Source organism: Ranitomeya variabilis, chromosome 2 (assembly GCF_051348905.1).
Source record: "Ranitomeya variabilis isolate aRanVar5 chromosome 2, aRanVar5.hap1, whole genome shotgun sequence".
In the NCBI taxonomy this organism is placed as follows: domain Eukaryota; kingdom Metazoa; phylum Chordata; class Amphibia; order Anura; family Dendrobatidae; genus Ranitomeya; species Ranitomeya variabilis.
Window position 1 is genome coordinate 140,875,228 of NC_135233.1, and position 19,601 is coordinate 140,894,828.

General features: G+C 41.5%; 1 protein-coding gene across 2 annotated transcripts in view; it reads right to left on the reverse strand.

The window, feature by feature from the left end:
* UTRN (utrophin) overlaps positions 1-19,601 on the reverse strand; it is an 846,507-nt gene that overhangs the window by 804,588 nt on the left and 22,318 nt on the right. For both annotated transcript variants that reach the window (XM_077283030.1, XM_077283029.1), the window contains exon 2: positions 16,249-16,422. In XM_077283030.1, coding sequence (XP_077139145.1) covers positions 16,249-16,330 — 82 coding nt within the window. In that variant the 5' untranslated portion in view covers positions 16,331-16,422. The remainder of the gene's footprint in view (positions 1-16,248; positions 16,423-19,601) is intronic.

Genomic DNA, 19,601 nt, shown 5'->3' on the forward strand with positions numbered 1-19,601 from the left:
AGCAATGCATGAGTATTTCTATGCTTTTCATAGTGTCAGTGCTGCACTGACACACAAGCTTGATACACCATGCCCTGAGTGTAGTGTAATAAGTTTTCTAGCTCTGGTGACTCGGATGTCGTCATAGGTCAGCATGACAACTATCGGCCCCTCGCAATGACGTCGCCGTGGCGCTGATCAGAGGGCAGAGGGGGCAGCTCCTAGCAGCGAGTGCTGGGTGTCAGCAGTCATATCAGCTGAACACCTGGCAGCGATCGCACGTGGACAGTCTTCTGTGATCGCCATGACGTATATATACTTCATCGTTCGGGAACTAATTCCAAACCATGACGTCTATATACTGCAAATGTTGGGAAGAGGTTAAAGTCAATCTTTCAGTAGGTTTTTGCTATGTAATCTGAGGGCAGCATGAGATAGGGGCTGAGACACAGATTTCAGTGATATGTCACTTATTAGGCTGTGTGCTGTTGTTTCAATACAATGATTGTTTTATCAGCAGTGGATTATCACTGCCCAGACTACAGCTAACGTGCCTCCTGGTCCAACCACACCCCAGCACTTACTGTCAATATACAACGTACACAGAATGCTGTGCTGTGGGTGAGGGTAGCTTTATGAGCTCTGCTATATGCTGCATCCAATAACTCTGATTGTATCACAACTGCAGATACATTGTTGGATTCAGGGTCTCTTATCCTATGTTATGCTGCTCTCGGCCAAAGCTGAATCTAGCATTTCTGTGTACGGGGACTCAGGAGAGACAACTGTCGGCAAACAATCATTCCGTTATCAGTTATATAATGTGTATCGGGGGCTGTAGAGTACTGGTAAAAAAAGGAAAGCAAATATGCACAAAAAAGGCATGGAAGGAAACCTAGAAGACACTTATTTAAATCATAAGCTGAGTCACCAAGAAAGGGAAGTCACCCAGGATGAGCAATAGGACAGCAGGGATTGAAAGTTTATGGGCGCCTTTCACCAAGATTAAAAAAAACCCACAATGTATATTACTTTATGTAATGGTTCATAACAAAAGGGCAGATACAGTAAATGTGTCCACAGCCTGAAAGTATAAAAATGGTAAATATTCATAATAGACTATTTCATAAAATCCAACGATTGCTCACTTTCATAACGCTGCATATATTAACCGTATTTGAGAAGCTTTAGTGTGTTCGTTTCAGGCAAGCAAGGGTTAAAAAAGGAAGGGTCACCAGCCACACTTTCAAGGACAGTTATTTTGTTCTCTAACCTTTGTCAGGCTGATCTGGTTGAACTGCTCCTGCACTCTGAGGGCCTCATGCAAAGACATTTTGGCTCCAAATCCATCCATTCAAAGAGAGAGAGAGAGACTACAGTAGTCCTTGTGCTGAGATCTGGGAGCCTGCCAATGCCACGTGTTACCAGACTAGGCATCCTACACAAGGATCCTATGACACTAATGGGTAGAAGACATGAGAAGTAATCGGTATGGAATTATTAATACAATATAGATGACCTGTGGTCTTATTACCAAAGGTATAAACTATGTTAACCACGCTTTGACGGCCTGTTCACATTATACAGTGGATTGGTCTTGCACCAACTATGCAAGATTCTCAGCCAGGATCCCCAAGTAGAGGTCTGTCAAAGGTGTCAGCTAGTTATCTCTAAAAAGTAGAATCGTTTTTCTGCCTCCTTAATGGATGTATACATTCAGCGCTGTATACACACTACAAAGCAAGCTCTGTGTTCCACTGTGACACAAAACACAAAGTGGATCAACACTTCCTAACAAAGTCAAATAAATAAGCAAGTGCAATTCCGCCTTGACCAGACAAATGCAATGATACAAAATATTAAAGATGGGAATCTCAGGACACAATTTGATCACATTGTGTGAGCCCACCTGCCATGGAAGGGTAACCTCACTCAGACTGACCTAACTGGGGCCAAAACAGATCTTGACACTTTTTGAGTGCTCTGTAGTTGATTTATTGTGGGCTGTCAATTGGTCCAGGCAGGCAGGGTAATACAGGCCCCAAGTGGTAAGTATCCCCGGGGAAATAAAGTTTCTGATTTAAAGGGTTATTCCTTAAAATAGAAGTTATCGCCTATACATAGTATAGGTGATAACTTTTGGATCAGTGGTGGTCTCATCTGACCAATAGGATCCTCAAGAATCCGGTGAAAAGGGCTCTAGACTCTATCATACCAAAAACTATTTATGGTCTCACAATAAGAAGTAGTACTTTATACACTTGCCTTATGTGTTTGTTTCAAATGCATTTGCCTACCGTAAAAAAATAAGCAAACAGTAAGCAAATATTGTGCAAGCAAATACGTGGAGTGTTTGGAATCAACACAGAGCTAGACTAACAATACCAGGCATCAGAAGGTTGGAGGCAAGCTGATAAAAATTCTTAGCGATACATGATGTATGGAAAATTTCATGGAATTCCGTTGTTGTGTCATGGCAGGCAATACCCATGTCATCACAGAAAATGTCAAGTGTGGGCCTTAGGAGCGTGTTATCTATGAGGACCGCACAGTATCTTCCCCTACTGAGTGGGGCACCACAGATCAGATCAGGGCAGCAGTTTTATTTGCCCAATTTATAGGACAGCTATTCGACTTCCTTGTGCATGGAGCAGTTAATGTGCGTTTTACAATGCGCAATCGCAGGGTTAAACTGCTGTCAACCCGCAACATGGCCGTTTGGAATGGTGTAGTGGATTTAAAAACAAAATGCCGTACTTGTAGATGCAAAAATAAAATAAGAGCACAAACTGACCACATGTATAGCATCATAGGTGCTTAAGCTCCATACAGTAAGGCACTTTAATCCCTCACTGTATGGCATTGTGAATTAGAAATATCCCGGATAGTTTGAAACTTACTTTTTAGGTCACGCGGGGTGTGTTCTGTTTTCACTTACAACTATTTAATTCATTATATAATTAAGAAAAAATGAGCCACATGACATAAGACACCACACCCTACTTACAAAACTGAATTACATATACAAGGATTCTGAGTCACATACGCAACAGGAGATTCCTGTTTCGCAAAGTTCAGCTGATATTTAATCAAAACAAAAAGCCATAAAAAGAAAAGAATACAACTAGAATCTGCATCTGGGCAAATAAAAGATCAATCTAAAGCAAATAAATTGTGTGTCTCCTGGATAAGCAGCAGTGTGATCACATTGTCAATATACCGAGCTTACATTTTTTATCCATTAATTTTTTTTACTATGTGCCTAAGAACTAACTGGCAGCAGGCAGTTGCTAACTACCTGCCTGTTGTGACTGGTGCTTATCTCTGCCGGCACAGAGTCGGCACAGACCAATCCTGCCGGTAATTCAACGGCTTCCGTGACGTCACGTAGACAGAGCAGTGGCTCCTCGTCCAGTTTGCTCTATTGACGTGGCATGACTAGCTATGTCATGCTGATTGACAGCTGGCTCCCCAATGCATAACTACAGAAAGCCAGCTGTCAATTAGCATGATGTCAGCAGTCACTTCAACTTTCTGTGAAGTCAACAGAGCAGTTCCTTCTCTTTTGCTCTGGTTACGTCATGATGATTGACAGTTGGCTTCCCCAATTAGGCAGCGGGAGCTGGCTATCAATCAACATGGCACCAGCAGTGATGCCCTTGTAGAGAGGAGAAGGAACTGCTCTGTTGATATCATATCACCAGAAGCAGGAGAACCGGCCATAGGAGCAGTCTGTGACCGCTCTAAGTCAGGAGAGATCATCACAGGACAAAACAGGTAGGTAGTGTCACAGGGAGACTAGGTGAGCGAGAGCTAATAACCTGGGCCCCTGCAATTTCCCTCAGACTAGGGAAATCCTGACTGACCCTCTACCTGGAGTTTACACTGATGGTGTGCATGTCCAGGCCTCGAACCTCACCCTGTCTCCTGTTTCAACCCTAGGCTGAAACCTCCGACCACCACCCAGTGAAGAGGTAATACACCAATACCCACAGTTAGCACAGACAAGGATAAAGGAAAATATACACCACGCCGCAGTCACTCAGGAATACACTATAAATGTGCAGGGCAAAATAAATACAAATATAGGAAGGAGTAAATAAGACAAAGGAAAATACACCACCAGCAACGAATCTCCAACAACCAGCTCTCCACTCCAGACCGAGATAACAACGCACAAGACAGAAGCTATAATCGGCGACGCCCAATGATCAGGAGAACTATTTAAAGGCAATGGGCATGGCTCAGCTTCCAATCCGAGGATCAGGTTTATTAACCCCGGACCAGCTAGATAAAATCTAGCCAATGAGCAAATAGTGGTCAAAAGCGGAATTACCGCTGTCTGTCGAACGACCTGGTCTGAACAGCGTCCGACATGACAGGTAGTTAGCATCTACCAGCCGACAAGCGCTTAGGAAAAAAATAAAGTTCCTCTTAACCTCTAATAGTAGCTATGGTGAACTACGTCTATGTCTTTGTTAATTGAATGTCGAAAATAACTAACTAATGTTATGAAATAGCTCAAAGATGTAAGTATAGATAAGGATAATCAGCCTAGCGTGGCTTTATCTGTTCCTTTATGGGATAGGCATGAGATAGCAGAGAGGATAATCAGAAAGGAGAAGTTCAATAACCTGCTGGTGGCAGAGAAATCATGTTACTGTGTAATGTAACCTGCCCAAATGTCAAAGACCATTCCGGGGAATAAGGTGTCCATAAAACCTCTACATTCTGACAATGAATATAATAAATATCATTTTATGTACCGTATATAGCTAGCATGTAGCCCAGTGTTGGTCTTTTTACAGGTCACACACACAACCTTTGTGGTCTGACCTGACAGGTCTACTCCTCCATTACCCACCTCCATCTTGCTATTTTCCTTTACACATATGTATTTCAAGATTCTCAGAACTGGAGATCATAGGAGCCTCCTCTAACTGTATGCTAAATGGAAACTGGGCAGACCAAAGCTTTGGTGTCCCTTTACATTAATCTTCTAAAGAATAAGCCATGGACTTGCGAATACCAACATGAAGAACACAGTACCAACAACATCATGGGCTTGATAGCTCTCCTTGTTGAAGGGACACTAAACGTTTAGCCTATCTTGTCTTTACTTAGTAAGCTGTTGTATGATGTTTTTCGATGGGTACCTGAGAACAGCCTTTTAGATAGGGTCTAATGGCAAATAGTCCAAAAACTGTATTCACTACTTGTGCATCATACATTTCCATATTACAGTACCTATAAACCTTAAATTGCTGGAGTCAAAATGTTCCTTTGGTTGACATCTATTTCTTCTTATCCCCACACACATACGGTAAAAGCTTGGTTCTGACTAGCGGAAATGTGTTTTTACTGGGATGGGAGGACGGATAAGCCGATGCCAAACATCTCTGGAGGTTGCCTATTTCCTCTGAAAACAAAAGGGCGTCATACACATTATTCAGTCAGATAGTCCTGTCAAAATTGTCACGTTTGGACAAGTTTGCTTTAAGTTACCTTTACCTTTCAGGTTATCTCCAGTGGAATAGTTCCCCGAGTACTAATAATTGCCTTATAATAAATTCTAGATTATAGAAGATACTGTGCTATTCTGTGCTTGGTTGGTGTGAAAAAAATGAGTTCTTAGAATCCTTTTATGGAATATTTTTATACATTTAACAAATGTACTAAACAAATGTCTATTACAGTGACAAGTGAATATCCATGACTTGTAGCATATCATCAGTGTCAATGAGAAATGGCACAGGGCCAGCACGGTAGAGAAAAGCCTCCGTAATAGAGTTACTCTCCCACTTTATTCTCTCCAGTAAATAAGACAAGTAGGAGGAAAAGAAATCGCAGGTGGCCAACGTTGGCTGCAAATTCCTGAACTAAAATAGCTTACGGAAGAGAACACAGCAGAGATGTAAGAGGGAAAGTTTAACGAGAAGATTTAGCAAAATGGCTATAAACTCCATTAATATTCAGTCAGTATGTATATTGCATCTCAGCAGTATCTGAAGGACTTTTGTAGAGTAAGAAACTATTGAGTTTTGAGAGTCACTTTCATTTTTCTTCGCGTTTTGGACATTGCAGTTTTTGTCTCTTTTTCATGTCATGTTTTAAATAAAGCTACGGTACTTTGTTTTTGATACTTCCTGGTAAATACTTTGACAAAATTTTATGGAAAAGTTATGTCTGGATTAGATGGTTTTTTTTACCTTTGGATTTTCCGCATCTAACGCAGTTCTATGTGGAAAATCTGCACATAAAACTCAGCGTACCGACAAGAGAAATTGACATGTTGCGGATTTCAAAAACACACCGTGGGCCAGTTTACATTGTGAACAAAAACATACAGTGGGAATTAAATTTCTGTAAATGCCATCCACTTTGCTGGAACTAAAAAACGCTGTGTTATTGTGCAAAGCAAAAGTACGTACGGTATGTCAAAAACACACCAAAAATTAATGTGTGAATTTTCGCATATAGAGTATGCAGGAGTATAAAGTTAGAATTTTAGTCGGTATTTTACAATCAGTATTTGGAAACTAAAACCAAAAATGAAACGTGAACAGAAAAAAACTATAACTAAAAACTAAATATTTCAGTGTTTTGGAACTACTACTTGTTTTGGCTTATAGACACTAATGGAAAATACTTCCTAAGGTACTGTCAGCTATAAATACTCTAAAGCCTCATTCAGACGTCAGGTTTGATTTTTATTTTTTTTTCTTAAGAGAAAGTTGACTTTTTTTTCATCAGGGTGCTGAATACGATTTCACCCATTTTAGGTCTGAGTGTTTATTTTTACCATCAGTGTAACATAAGAATTTCTCACTTATCCATTAACAGCAAATAACGGACATGGCTCAGACTGCACACGGATGGCATCTGAGAGGTGACTGTTTTCTTCACTGTCCTAAAATAGACAAGTCTGTAATTTTAATGGACACTCAGTCTGCAAAAAAAAAACGAACATGTGAACAGCCGGATATAACAGGTACATGTTTTATCCACATTTTTCATAAATAAGGAAAAAGGACATCTGAATGAGGCGTTTGAAGCCATTAGGAGTTTCAGTCATGTTATACCACCAGAATTGGAAGTCATCCTCTACCTATAGGATAAGGGACAACTTCTGATTACAGGGGTATAACTGTTGGGACCCTCACCGTTGCCGAGAACCATAAGATAGAGAACAGGGGATAGATTGAATTGAGAGGTGGTCAATCTTGCACACCTCTGCTCCATTCATTTTTTAAAAAAAAAATTCAAAATTCAATTTTTATTGAAAGGTTAAATAATTTTCAATCACAAAAATACAACAAAAAGAAAAGAATGACTAGGACAATATCAGCATCAATATATCATAGAATAAAAGTATAATGTCCAATAAAACATCAAGTTATAGGAAGAAAAAGGAGAGAAGGGAACAATTTAGGCCATCAGTATTACATTCATTTTAATTTTTAATGGGAATGGTGAAGACCAGCCAACTACTGGGACTCTCAACGATCACAAGAATCATACGATAGAGAATAGGGGATAGATTGAATGGAGCAGTGGTAAGTCGTTCGCACCATTGCTTCATTCATTTTTAATGGGAAAGGTTAAGACCAGCCAACTGCTGGGATCCTCACTGATCCCAAGAACCATAGGATAGAAGATAGTGTGAATGAAATGGGGGTCGTTCATGAACACCTCTGCTCCATTCATTCTTAATGGTAATGCCGACGATGCAATTCTGAATCTCAATGTTTTGGTATTTTAGTAGTTAGTAAAAATGACAATGATAAAGAAGAAATCAACTGAGAAATGTACTGAATGTGTTTTGATCATGGATATGAAGGTAGAGCCAGTAAAGAATAAGAACAAGATATAGAGTTCACGAACTTCTTAACACTAGTGATGAGTGAGGGTGCTTGGCACTGCTCGATAGTCGATCAAGTATCGGGGTGCTTGATCGAGTAAAGTGCAGGGAAGAGAGAGAAATATTTCCGTCTTCTGGAAAAATGCTCTAGTTTTCCATTCACTTCCATTTATGCTCGCTACTCGAGTCAAGCACGTCCGAGGGTCCGACGTGCTCAATGTGAGTACTGAACACTCCAGCATTTCGGAGCTCGATCAATACTACTTAGAAATTCTCTTCCTAATATTAACTAACTGTTTCCAACCGCTGAAAGTGGTGGTTGTGTTGGTTGATTATGAGACTAATACTGTTTATTTTACCTGGTTAACACACAGAACCACTGCACACTGACGGGGGAAGCGTGATCGGGTCACGCAACTCCTTCTCTGTGTTGCCAACTCGTCAACCTCATAACATCAGAAAATGGTACTGGATATTCCATGCAACCCACACATTCTCTATACCACCTGAGGCACAATATTCCCCTTACTATGTAACTAAGATCCATAAAGCCTACATTGTTTCATCAAGAATACACAAAACAATCTATGTAGAGCTATGTGGAATATGTTGGTGCCATTATTGCCAATGTAAATAAATAAAAGAAATGTAAAATGTAAAAAATCAGCAATTCTTAAAGTTATTAATACAACTGGGGAAAAAAGGTATTTACTGCTCTAAATTCCTTATTTTCAGAAGTTGTTATACTATAAAACAGACATCATTCCTGCTTGATCCTGGTAAAATGGTAACATCCTCCGGTCTAGGTTCCTACAATTGGATGGGTCATCAATATTTATTGTGGAAAATCCATTCAAGTTACTGATCACTTTGCCTTTCTAGTGTGTTAAGAATATAACAAACTGATATAATAAATGTGCACAAAAATATAAAATCGGGCATTATTTATAGTCCCAAACTGATAAGCACAAGACAATTAAGATACATAATCTAAAAAAACATCAGGTTTAGCTCAATGACTCTAAAAACCTAATCTGCAGTCTCAGGCTCTGTTCACATCATATCGTATAAATTGTATATGCTTAATATATTTATTTACTGTATACTTGTCTATGGAATAGTGTTGGTTCTATGGAACAGAAGGTTGAAAAACAATGTTTTTAAGTTATCCCTTATCGATCCTGAGAACAGGTCCCATCAGAATGCAACAGAGGTCACCACTGCCTCAATCATTCTCTTTGAGCCTACCCCATTTTTAAGGGGTCAATAAGGGAAATCTTTTTGTAAAAACTGTCACGATCCATGTTTGGATCTGTGGCAGATCTGGTTTCCCTCTGATTTAAACCTTTTTTCCTTTCTGGTCATCGGGGTTGATGCAGTTTCCCCCCCCCCAGTGGCTGCTGGTGTTATTGCATTGCATTGCATTGCTGCTGGGTCAGCTGATGTGGGTGGTGACCACTCCCACCATCCTTCATAAGGTTACCTGATGTATCAGCTGACGGTTGGTTATACAGGTCCTTTTGGAGACCAACCGTGCTGAAGACTGGAGGTTGCTGGTGCAGTGGTGCTTCAGCAGACAGCTGTAATTGGGTGCCTTACTCTGTGGTGCATTTCAGCAGAGAAAGCTAAGTGTGGTTTTGTGTTTCCTTTACCCTGTGGTGTTTGTCTTACCTTACCTTGTGTTGTATTAGTGCAGCGGTGGGACCAGTGCTCTCACCTGCCAGTTCCCTACTTAGGGATAGGTGCAGGGCAAGTCAGGTATCCTGCTCGGCGATGGGTTGAAAGAACCTGTATAGGGACGCTACTAAGAGCAGGGCTCATCCTCAGGTGAGTGCAGGAGGTGTCCATTCCCTGTTCCCTACCGACAGGGCCCATCATTGTTAAAGTGTCCCCGGTGTACCCTTGTGTGTTTAGCCATTTTGTGACCAACCACTGGTCGGGTCGTGTCACGCTAGGACAGTCACTTCGTGACAAAAACCCTTTAAGGCTATGTCTTATAGATTCAAAAATAGCTAGTAAATTTTTGTTATGGGGCACTTTTGAGGCATTTTTTCATGCTGGTTAAGCCTGAAAAAGAAATTGTGTGCACATAGCCCTAGGCTATGTGCACAGAATATTTTTTTTTCCGAGGTTTCAGAAAAGAAACTGAGCAAAGCAAAACCTTCAAGCCACTGAGGAGTTTTGAGCTTTTGAAGAGCAGTGTGAGGAGGCAACAATGATGGGAGTTGCATACAGCACCCGCTTTGTACTGTGCATCGTGTATATTATAAATAATTAAAAAATATGGGATGAGCACCCACGTAATTTTTTGAACCAGCAGAGAGAGAGAGGGTTCTATGGGGGCTGATGTTAATATTCTGGGAAAAGGGCCAATAGCCATAAATGTTCCCAGGCTGTTAATATCATCTCAGAGCTGTTTGTTTAACTGTTACTGGTTAGCCGTTACTGGATATTATGGGGGAGACCGCTCAAAAAATTGACATGGGGTCCCCCCTATAATCAAAAACCAGCAAAGGCTAAACAGACAGCTGCAGGCTGATATTAATTGCCTGGAAAGGGGCCCACGGATATTGGCCCCTTGCCAGACTAAAAACATCAGCTCTCACCCACCCCAAAATTGGAGCATCCATAAGATTTTGGTCCTGAGCCCCTGCTCTTCCCACTTGCCATTTGGGAACCGCAGCTTCCTGTGGGATCGGCAGCTTCAGTGACCTGCAGTGACACCATTGAGGTTACTGCAGTTCCCTGAACCTGCGGTTCCCACGAGCAGCTAATTGATGAACTGCGGTGACCTCAATGAGGTCACCGCAGTTTATCGGCCGGCTAACACTGAACTGAGCGTGGTAAAAGCTGTCAGTGACCAATGGTAACCTCTATGATGTTACCGCTCGTCACTGGAGCTGAGCCCCAAGCTTAGCTCAGTGTGTCCTGGATTATTGGCTGGGCAGTTGCATCATGCCACTGCTCAGCCAAGTAATCCAGATGTAGCAGAGGTGGACTTCGTGGGACAAATGGATTGTCGTCACACAGGTGAGAAATTATTATTTTTTATTATTTTTACAGTAATGGGAAAATGAGGGTGGGGTTAGTTTATTTGAATTAAAGGACTTTATTCTTGCAGTGTATTTTTTACAATATGACTATAAGGTTAGTAATGGGGGTGTCTTATAGCATTCAGATGAGGCAGAGATGGATTACGGCATGGGACAAATGGATTATCGTTGGACAGGTGAGGAATGCTTTTTTTTATTTTTAATTTATACTGTAATAAATGGGAAAAAGAGGGTCGAGGAGTATTTATTTAAAATAAAGGATTTTATTCTTGATGTGTGTTTATTTTAAAACTTACTATGAGGTTACTAACGGGGGCGTCTTATAGATACCTCTCCATTACTAACACCTGGGCTTGATGTCAGCTGACAATACAAAGCTGACAGTAACCCCAACCCTATTACCCCTCTTGCTGCCGCACCAGGGCAAGTGAAGTGGGAAGAGTGATGCTAAGCAAAAGATTTGGGCTATTTCTGTGGCAGCTGATGGCTGATGTTGGTAGCCTGGGTGGGAGGACAATATCCCTTGCCCTTTCTCAAGCTATTACTATCAAACCACAGCTGTCTGTTTAGCATTTGCTGTTTAGAATTTATAGGGGGAGCCCCAAGTCATTTTTTCTGGGGTCACAATAAACTAACCAGCTGTGAGCTATTATAAATAGCCTGGGACCATTTTGGGATATTGTCCCCTTTCCCAGCAGTGGGTTTTCCCTCTGCTGGTTATCAAAATTACGTGGGAGTCAACGCCAATTTTTTTAATTAATGCTTTATTTTACACACTATGAACATAGCGGGTGCTGAATACAACTGCCATCGTGATGATCTCAGGGAGACCAGGCGACAATGATCAAAGCTGTCTTCAGCAGCAAGGAACAGTGCGAACGGTATGGCTTTTTCAGAGGTGCCGGTACTAGTCACGCCGATGACCCACAGATATCATCTGTGGGTCATCAATATGCGGCACGAATTTTGTACTTTTCCTATATTTGTTCCACTCCTGGTTTTGGCTTACAAATCCTGATGTAAAATACTGACCAAATACTGCTAGTGTGACGGCAGCCTTAGGCTATGTGCATGCGTTGCGGATTTTGCTGCGGATCCGCAGCGGATCTGCAGCTGCGGGTCCGCAGCAGCTTTCCATGCGTTTACAGTACAATGTAAACCTATGGAAAACGCAATCCGCAGTGCCCATGCTGCGGAAAAAAACGCACGGAAATGCTGAGGGTTACATTCCGCAGCATGTCAATTCTTTGTGCGGATTCCGCTGTGGTTTACACCTGCTCCACAATAGGAATCCGCAGGTGTAAAACCGCAGATGGAATCCGCACAAAACCCGCATAAAAACCGCGGTAAATCGGCGGTAAATCCGCAGGTAAAACGCAGTGCCTTTTACCTGCGGATTTATAAAATCCGCTGCGGAAAAATCAGCAGAGCTCCATTCTACGTGTGCACATAGCCCAAAAGCTCTGAATGTGTCAGAACTGCTGCACCCAGTAATCTAAGTGATACATCGCTGAATTCAGAGTCTCTTTGCCTATATCATGCTGCTGTCAGATGAGGTAGCAGCAAAAATCTGCTGACAGATTCCTTTTAAAAAGTAAGCAAATGGTTGTAAACAATTGTTCCAATAAATCTAAACATAAAAATAACTTTGAAGAGTTTTGATTAAAAATATTATTTTTTTCACAAAAATTTTACTTTAGCTCCAAATTTGTTATTTTCACAAGGGTAACAGGAGAAAATGGACCCTTTCCCCTGAGTACGCCAATACCCCATATGAAGGGAAGAAGAACCGTTTGACTTTTTGAACGCAAAAACGGCTAGAATCGAGAGCGGACGCAATGTCGAATTTGGAGAGACCACGATGTACCTAAACAGTGGAAACCCCCCACAAATGACCCCATTTTAGAAACTAGACCCCTTAGGAAACTTATCTAGAGGTGTCATGAGCACCTTGAACCCACAGGTGCTTCACAGAAGTTTATAACGTAGAGCTATGAAAATAAAAAAATCACTTTTTACCCACAAAAATGTACTTTTAGCCACCAATTTTTTATTTTCACAAGGGTAACAGGAGAAAACAGACCAAAAAAGTTGTGCAATTTCTCCTGAGTACACAGATACCCCTATGTGGAGGAAAACCATGCACGGCATGGCTCGGAAGGAAGGAATGACGTTTTGGAATGCAGACTTTGATGGAATGGTCTGCGGGCATCATGCTGCATTTGGAGAGTCTCTAATATGCCTAAACAGTGAAAAAAAAACACAAGTGACCCCATTTTCATGGGGGCAAACATTCAGAACAAGAAGGAGTTGTCCTAGTAGCGGACAACCCGTTTAACGTTCTTGAGGAGTTTTGAGATTAGGAGAAACACACCTATAGGGTATATGCACATTTTTTTGAAGTGTTCAAGCAAAAACTGCTTAAGGAAACTTAGAGTTTTTGGAGAGGTTATTCTTTTCCTGTGTGTTGAAGAAGTTTTGAAGCTTTCAGAAGAGTTTTTTTGTAGCCTTATGATTAGGCCGGGATCACACATACGCGAGATACGGCCGAGTCTCGCAGGTGAAATCCCTCCTCTGGCGCCGGCACTTGGGAGAGGAGCGTGCAGCCACACAGCAACACATAGAGCCGCACGCTCCGCTCCCAAGTGCCGGCGCCAGAGCTGGGTTTTCACCTGCGGGACCCGGCCGTATCTCGTGTATGTGTGATCCCGGCCTTAGACAGTGTCTAGTTTGGAGAAGATCCACTTTTTCCAACAATGTTTTTTTTTTTAAATCGAACATTGGAAAAAATGCTGAAAATACTGAAAACATGAAAAGCAAAGTGCTTCCATATTAGAAATAAACAGGAAGAATCCGTCAAGTGTTTTTAAGTGATTTTTCTGAAACTTTATGGCGTGGACGCGCTCCCAAAATTCTGGGCACATACAGTCTCAGGCGCTATGCTCTGGCATTGACTTTATGTGTATGTAAGGTGATTATAAAGGATATTGGCTGCCACAAGCAGCAGAGTACTGGCCGCATGATGCTCCAGCAGCCCAGGTGATGACAGGGTAATGACTGCGGGCACACAGGGCTGCGGCTGTGTATGTTAATAAGTATATTCTAGTAAGTATGCGAGAGTTGGGGAGCCTGTGGCTGCCTGTAAGCTGAAAAGAAGCGTAAAATATGTACAGTACAAATACAGATGCTGGTGGGTGCTCAGCTCATGCCGCGTTACATGAATACCCTTATTTATTGTATTATATTTGTGATTATTATTTGTGCTTACCCTTGTCCTCACAGATTGTAAGCTCTTGGAGCAAGACCTTTACTCCTTTTATTTGATTTGTTGAACTATGTATTAGGATCCTTTCACATGTCGAATTTTCTCGCTCATGTTTTTAACGTGTCTATGGTGCTGTTCTCATGCACACTTTTTTTGGACTGAATGTCTACATACTCCCTACCCCCCACCCCAAGACACAGATACATGTCAGATTTTGATCCTAGTCATGGATGAAAAAATTAACATACGGTACTGATCACTCACAGAATGCATATGGATAAAGTACAGATGAGAATATGGTTGAAAAGAGTATTTTTTTCTTGATGGCAAACGTACAATTTTTTTTCTCGCTTCAACAAACCTGTGCTTAATTCAATGACAGATATTTGCACCTTTAAAGATGACTTCAGTTTGTTACGAGAAACGAGTCTGCTGCTGCTCAGACTGCTATCCACCCTGTCTATCTGGTCTAATACTGGCGATAGCAAAAGTGGTGAGGTAAGAAGAGATTTCTCACACTGCTGTCTACCCTGTCTATCTGATCTAATACCGGAGATATCAAATGTGCTGAGGTAAGAAGAAGCAGCTGACACTGCTGTCCACCCTGTGTATCTGATCTAATACAGGAGACACCAGAGGTTCTGAGGTAAGAAGTGGCTGCTCACACTGCTGTCCACCATGTCTACCTGATCTAATACTAGAGATACCAGGGTTCCTGAGGTAAGAAGAGGCTGCTGCCACTGCTGCCCACACTGTTTATCTGATCTAATACCGGAGATATCAAAAGTACTGAGGTCAGAAGAGGCTGCTCACACTGCTGTCCACCCTGTCTATCTGATCTAACACTGGAGATATCAAAAGTACTGAGGTCAGAAGAGGCTGCTCACACTGCTGTCCACCCTGTCTATCTGATCTAACACTGGAGATATCAAAAGTACTGAGGTCAGAAGAGGCTGCTCACACTGCTGTCCACCCTGTCTATCTGATCTAACATTGGAGATATCAAAAGTGCTGAGGTAAGAAGAGGCTACTCACACTGCTGTCCACCTAGTCCTTTTTAAACTGTTGTAGCTCTCAAGTGATTACCTAATTAAACAAAACTATTATGATTTTCTAATTAAAATGATATATAATTTAATTTATACGGATATTTCCTTTAGGCTATGTTCACACTTTGCGGCGTGCTCTGCGGGTTCTCCCGCAGCGGAATTGATAAATCTGCAGGGCAAAACCGCTGCGGTTATCCCTGCAGATTTATCGCGGTTTGTTTTGCGATTTCTGCTGCGGGATTACTCCTATACTATTGATGCTGCATATGCAGCAATATGCAGCATCAATAGTAATGATAAAAATAATAAAAATTGGTTAAATACTCACCCTCTGATGTCCGGATCTCCTCGGCGCTTCACGCGGCGGTCTGGTTCCAAAGATGCTGTGCCAAGAAGGAACTTCGTGACGTCACGGTCATGTGACCGCGACGTCATCTCAGGCCCTGCTCGCACAGCAACTGAGACCGGACGGCCGCGTGCAGCGCTGAGAGGTGAGTATAGCATCATTTTTTATTTTAATTCTTTTTTTTTTTACACTATTTATGCTTCCCAGGGCCTGGAGGAGAGTCTCCTCTCCTCCACCCCGGGTAGCAACCGCACATTATCCGCTTACTTCCCGCATCGTGGGCACAGCCCCATGCGGGAAGTAAGCGGATCAATGCATTTCTATGGGTGCAGAATCGCTGCGATTCTGCACAAAGAAGTGACATGCTGCGGGTTGTAAACCGCTGCGTTTCTGCGCGTTTTTTCCCGCAGCATGTGCACTGCGGTTTGCGGTTTCCATAGGGTTTACATGTTAATGTAAACGCTATGGAAACTGCTGCGGACCCGCAGCATCAAAATCGCCACGGATCCGCGGTAAAACCTGCAAAGTGTGAACATGGCCTTAGTATGTTTTTTTTTTCTATTCCCAGAGAACCACTAAGTGCCTACTATAAACATAGAAGAAAACATGGCTACAGTTGCATCATTTACATTTTAGCTCATTAATCAATGAAATATCAAAGCAATAATAATCACAAGACAGAATTTACAACCTACCAGATCGGGATTTGATAATATCGCTAAACTCATTGTTTTGTTCTCCATCAGTTCTGTCGAGCTGTGCCCCAACATTAGCCATTGCTGGTAGTTCTTTGAACTTTATCACACTTTACAGAAAAGGATGCGTGGGCATGTAACTTAGAGCCAAGTGTCTGAGCTTGGGTGAAATACCTGAAAAAAATGAAATTTGTATTATTGAGTGGAAACAACACCACTGCTGTGGTCTTGGTTTCTAAATGCATATTCACATGGATTAGTGTTTTTTATTCATCCAGTCAAGAAAATACGCAATGCACACGGCCCAATGATTCTCTATGGCCCAGCTCCTATCTGCCGTATATTACGCATCCGTAATATACGGTATGTTATGGCCGTAGAAAATCGCAGCATGCTGCGTTTGTCAGCGTATTGCGCAAAAAATCCGCCAATGAAAGTCTATGTGGGCGAGAAAATTACGGATTACACCCGGACCATGCGTGTGACTTGCGAGAAATACGCATCGGTGTTCTATAGAAAAGCCGGCAATTCAGTGCAGTGTACAGTAAAATCACACTGACAGAATAGAATAGAACAGAATAGGTAGAATAAATGTGTACACATAGAATAGGTATGTATATATATATATATATATATATATATATATATATATACCGTATATATATATATATATGTCAGTGAGACACACACATATATATATATATATATATATATATATATATATATATATATATATATAATTCAGCGCTAGATAGCAGAAAAGCCGGTAATTCAATTGCCGGCTTTTGCTATCTCCTTCACAAACCCGACAGGATATGAGACATGGTTTACATACAGTAAACCATCTCATATCCCCTCTTTTATTACATATTCCTCTTTACTGATGTAAGAAGTGTCTCTGTGTAAAATTTGGGGTCTCTAGCTATTGAATTAAAGGGTTAAATCCTGGAAAAATTGGCGTGGGCTCCCGCTCAATTTTATCCAATAGTACAAAATGGTTAATAAAACACACACACATTATTAAAAAGTATTTTAATGAAATAAAGACACATGGTGTTGTAATATTTTATTATACTCTTAATCCACCTGAAGACCCTTGTGGGAACTTTTCTGAATATTTTCCCAGGCTCGAGTTCATATGAGTTCATCCAGCAGAGGGCGCATCACTGCGACTCGAGGTAACTACAGTACATTCCCCTGCATTCCATTCATTCACCAAGTTTTACAGTCAGGAGCACAGCTGCATTAGGAGAGCTCCTGGGTGTAAAATGATTTAACCCCTTAAGATGGATTTACAGCGTGGGACAAGACTGAATGACGGAAGGTATGGAATATTGTTGTTTGTTTTTTTTAAATTTATTTCAGGTGACAAGGGTCTTCAGGTGGATTAAGAGTATAATAAAATATTACAACACCATGTGTTTTTATTTCATTAAAATACTTTTTAATAATGTGTGTGTGTTTTATTAACCATTTCGTACTATTGGATTAATAATGGATAGGTGTCATAATTGACGCCTCTCCATTATTAACCTGGCTTAATGTCACCTTACAATAGCAAGGTGACATTAGCCCTTCATTACCCCATATCCCACCGATACACGGGAGTGGGAAGAGAGAGGCTAAGTGCCAGAATAGGCGCATCTTACAGATGTGCCTTTTCTGGGGTGGATGGGGGCAGATGTTTTTAGCCAGGGGGGGGCAAATAACCATGGTCCCTCTCTAGGCTATTAATAGCTGCCCTCAGTCACTGGCTTTCCCACTCTGGCGGAGAAAATTGCGCGGGAGCCCACGCCATTTTTTTTCAGGATTTAATTTAATATCTAGAGCCCCCAAACTTAACACACATACACTTCTTACATTAGTAAAGAGGAATATGTAATAAAAGAAGGGATATGAGATGGTTTACTGTATGTAAACCATGTCTCATATCATGTCGGGTTTGTGAAGGAGATAGGAAAAGCCGGCAATTGAATTACTGGCTTTTCTGCTATCTAGCGCTGTATTAAACATAAATATATATATATATATATATATATATATATATATATATATATAGACTGTATATATGTTTTTAAGAATATTTGAGCCGATGGATACATGATATGTCCATTTTGCAAGCCTGCGCAAAAAAATCGCTGTACAGAAGCCATACGGATGCCATACGGATGCCACACGGATAAATTTGTGCGTAAAAATCGCATCCTCGCATTGAATACGGAACAGTGTTTTGGGACAATTACTGCGTATTACGGCCGTAAAAAATGGACCGTATTTTCATACGCCTAGTGTGATGCCGGCCTAATACTCACTATCCACTCCTAGCTTTATTTTGGGAGCTGAAGCAAAGAAAGTTTCAGATTACTTGGCTAGGGTCATCTTGAAGAATGGGAGAGGTTCATGCTATATTTACGTCATCCTAAAGTTGCATTTAGGCCGGAGACACACTGGTGCGAGAGACGGCCGAGTCTCGCTGGTTAAAAGCAAGCTGTGGCACCTGCATTCCGGAGCTGAGCGTGCAGCTCCATGTATTGCTATGGAGCCGCACGCTCCGCTCCTGAGTGCAGGTGCCACAGCTTGCTTTTAACCAGCGAGACTCGGCCGTCTCTCGCACCAGTGTGTCTCCGGCCTTACACTGCATGACTGTCAGGAAATAAGTACTCCAAGCGCTCATTCCCCTATAACCATGCCATGTAGATAGCATGCTGATCACCCAACAAATGAGGAAAACACATTAGTCGGGTGAGATGATCCTTTGGTTTCGCTAAAACATCATCGTTCTTGGCAGCACATGGTCCTGTGTAAGGCTATGTTCACATGTCTGGTAGTGATCAGTTAGAACAGATCTAGCAGCAATCTGTTGGCAATAAAGTTCTGCAGACACGACTTTCTAGTCCATTTTTAAATACCTGATCTCTGTTGGATCAGTTTCTTTTTAACATTGAAGTCTATGGAAAATGGTTTTGTTAATTAGCCATCTCTTTATCTTTCATTTGCAAAGGATTTGTATTTTGCTTACTGCCTTCAGTAAGCAAAAAATAACCCCTTACTGCGTCCAGTAAGCAAAAATCGAGACGATACTGGATCCAGTAAGCAAAAAACGACCCGTTACTGCATCCAGTTACCAAAAAACGACCAGTTACTGAGTCCAGTTACCGAAAAAAAAAACGTTACTGCATCCAGTAAGCGAAAAACAACCCGTTACTGCGTCCAGTTAGCAAAAAACGACCCGTTACTGCGTCCAGTAAGCAAAAAACAACCCGTTACTGCATCCAGTTAGCAAAAAACGACCCGTTACTGCGTCCAGTTAGCAAAAAACAACCCGTTACTGCATCCAGTTAGCAAAAAACAAC